The 2,405-nt window shown below is 40.3% G+C and overlaps 3 protein-coding genes across 18 annotated transcripts in view; 1 reads left to right on the plus strand and 2 right to left on the minus strand.

Annotated features, from left to right (window-relative positions):
* Window positions 1-2,269, plus strand: part of LOC121928036 (protocadherin gamma-B1-like) — a 5,606-nt gene extending 3,337 nt beyond the window's left edge. The window contains exon 2 of the mRNA XM_042462222.1: window positions 1,003-2,269. Coding sequence (XP_042318156.1) covers window positions 1,003-2,269 — 1,267 coding nt within the window. The remainder of the gene's footprint in view (window positions 1-1,002) is intronic.
* The window catches only part of LOC121928513 (protocadherin gamma-C5-like), a 368,742-nt gene that overhangs the window by 177,539 nt on the left and 188,798 nt on the right, over window positions 1-2,405 (minus strand). The gene's annotated exons all lie outside the window — the stretch shown is intronic.
* Window positions 2,361-2,405, minus strand: part of LOC121928037 (protocadherin gamma-B5-like) — a 1,507-nt gene continuing 1,462 nt past the window's right edge. The window contains exon 2 of the mRNA XM_042462223.1: window positions 2,361-2,392. Coding sequence (XP_042318157.1) covers window positions 2,361-2,392 — 32 coding nt within the window. The remainder of the gene's footprint in view (window positions 2,393-2,405) is intronic.

Raw genomic sequence — 2,405 nt, forward strand, 5'->3', positions numbered from 1 at the left:
ATTATTACACTGCAATGTAACTTGCCAAGAAAGTTATATACACTGTTTTATATATAGTTTTTCAGAAGTAAAGAATCTTTTAAAGGTGAACATGCAGGGAAGAGAACAGTATCTTCAAAAATTAAGTCAAAACAAAATACTGTTATCTTCCAAATCATTTTTCTATGAGAAAATATTACATGGGAGATATTTGTGGAGACATTTCAAAGCAAGAGCATTAAGAAAAGAAAGGATTCTGTCAATATTGTAATAATCCTCCAATTTTTTCTAGCATCCATCTAGAACGTATATTTAAAACATTGTGTTATTAAGTGTAAGGTAGAAATTTTAACATGCTTTATATGAAAATATGTTATACTCGGATACACAGAAAAAAGTAGAGGACAACAGAGGCAATGCCTTCAATTAACTGACAGAGCCAGTTTCTTGCAGTTCTCCAGTTGCGTCTCACAGTGCCGCTGTTGGCCAATGAGGAAATCAGAGAGGAACTAGGGATCCACTGATGCTCCCTGCTGTTGGATTACTCCACATCAGCTGCAAATCAGTGAAACAGTGTGCCTGCTGTTGCTCAAATGAAGAAAGCAGTGTGATACAGGAAAACTAAGTAGAAAGAAAGAATTCTAGATTGCTGGTTTCTTCTGAAAATTTGACCTGATCTGCTGACCAAAGCAAGCAGGAAAATGAAGGCAGAGGTGGAAATTGTTAAACCATTCAGAAGGCACAATTTACTTCTCTTCTTACTGTGTTGTTTCTGCTGGGCTCTCTCACAGCCAATTCATTATTCCATCCCTGAAGAGATGGCAAAGGGATCTTTTGTGGGAAATCTTGCCAAGGATTTGGGACTCAGTGTCAGAGAATTGAGGAACAGAAACCTGCACATCATTTCTGAAGGTAAAACATATTTCACTATCAATGGAGAAAATGGAAATTTATATGTAAATGACAGAATAGATCGTGAAGGAATATGTGGGGAAAGTACACACTGCCTCACTCATTTTGAAGCCTGTGTTTTGAAAATCCTTTAAATATTTTCCATATAAGTGTAGCAATCCAAGACATTAATGATAATGCTCCACAATTCTTAAAGAACAATATCAGGCTTGAAATAATTGAATCCACATTACCAGGGGCCACATTTTTTATTGGAAGAGCAGAGGACCCTGACATAGGAAAGAACTCACTTCAGATTTATGAATTAAGCTCAAATCAGTTTTTCTTACTGGAGGTTAAAGATAGTCAAGTCGGACATAAATATGCAGAACTGGTGCTACAGAAACCACTTGATCGGGAGAGTGACCACTCCCTCCAGTTGATCCTTACAGCCCTGGATGGGGGTGAACAAAAAAAATCTGGGACTGCTCAGATATGGATTAATATTACTGACGCCAATGACAACCCACCCATCTTCATGCAAGATATCTACAAGGTCAGCATGCAAGAAAGTGTTCCTGTTGGATCCCTTCTGCTCCAGGTTGCAGCCACAGATAAAGATGATGGTATAAATGCTCAAATTGAATATTATTTCAGTAGCATACCAACAACTGCCCAAAAGAAATTCAGGCTGGAGCCGCACAGTGGAAAAATTACCATTAAGGAAAATCTTGATTTTGAGGAAACAGAGAAATACACTATGGCGGTAGAAGCAAGAGATGGAGGGGGATTAGTGGCTCACTGCAAGATTGATGTAAAGATACTTGATGAGAACGACAATGCCCCTGAGATGACTATTGCCTCCTTGTCTAGCCCAGTTCCTGAAGATGCTGTTCCTGGCACAGTGATTGCTCTTGTCAATGCAAAAGACAAAGATTCTGGAGAAAATGGGAAAATTACATGTTCCATACAAGGTAACTGGCCCTTTAAAATGTTATCCTCCTCTAACAATTACTACAAGCTCCTCACAGATGGTCCCTTGGACAGAGAGAGAAAACCAGAGTATAACATCACAATCATTGCCACCGACAAAGGCACCCCATCTCTCTCTTCAAACAAAACTATCTATCTCCAGATTTCAGATATCAATGACAACTGTCCTGCCTTTGAAGAAGGGGCCTACAATGTCTTTGTGCCAGAAAATAATCCCGCAGGAGCCTCCATTTTCATGATCAAAGCCTCTGACCCAGATCTGGACCACAATGCACAGATCACTTACTCCATCCTCAACAGCAACATTGAGGAGCTGCCTCTCTCCTCTTTTGTCTCCGTGGGTGGGCACCCACAAAGGAAGGGATTACAGGAACCCGAGGACTGTTGTCATTCTCATCCAAAATAAAATGTCCACAGTGGTATTGCTGCTGAGCTGAGAGAGGGGATCCACCATCCTGGGCCTTCACTTGTATCTGAACTGTCTGAATTGCTCATAGTCAAAGGAGCGTTGGCATGAGATTGTCCCAGTCTCAGAGTTGATG

The sequence above is a fragment of the Sceloporus undulatus genome, chromosome 4, assembly GCF_019175285.1.
Source record: "Sceloporus undulatus isolate JIND9_A2432 ecotype Alabama chromosome 4, SceUnd_v1.1, whole genome shotgun sequence".
In the NCBI taxonomy this organism is placed as follows: domain Eukaryota; kingdom Metazoa; phylum Chordata; class Lepidosauria; order Squamata; family Phrynosomatidae; genus Sceloporus; species Sceloporus undulatus.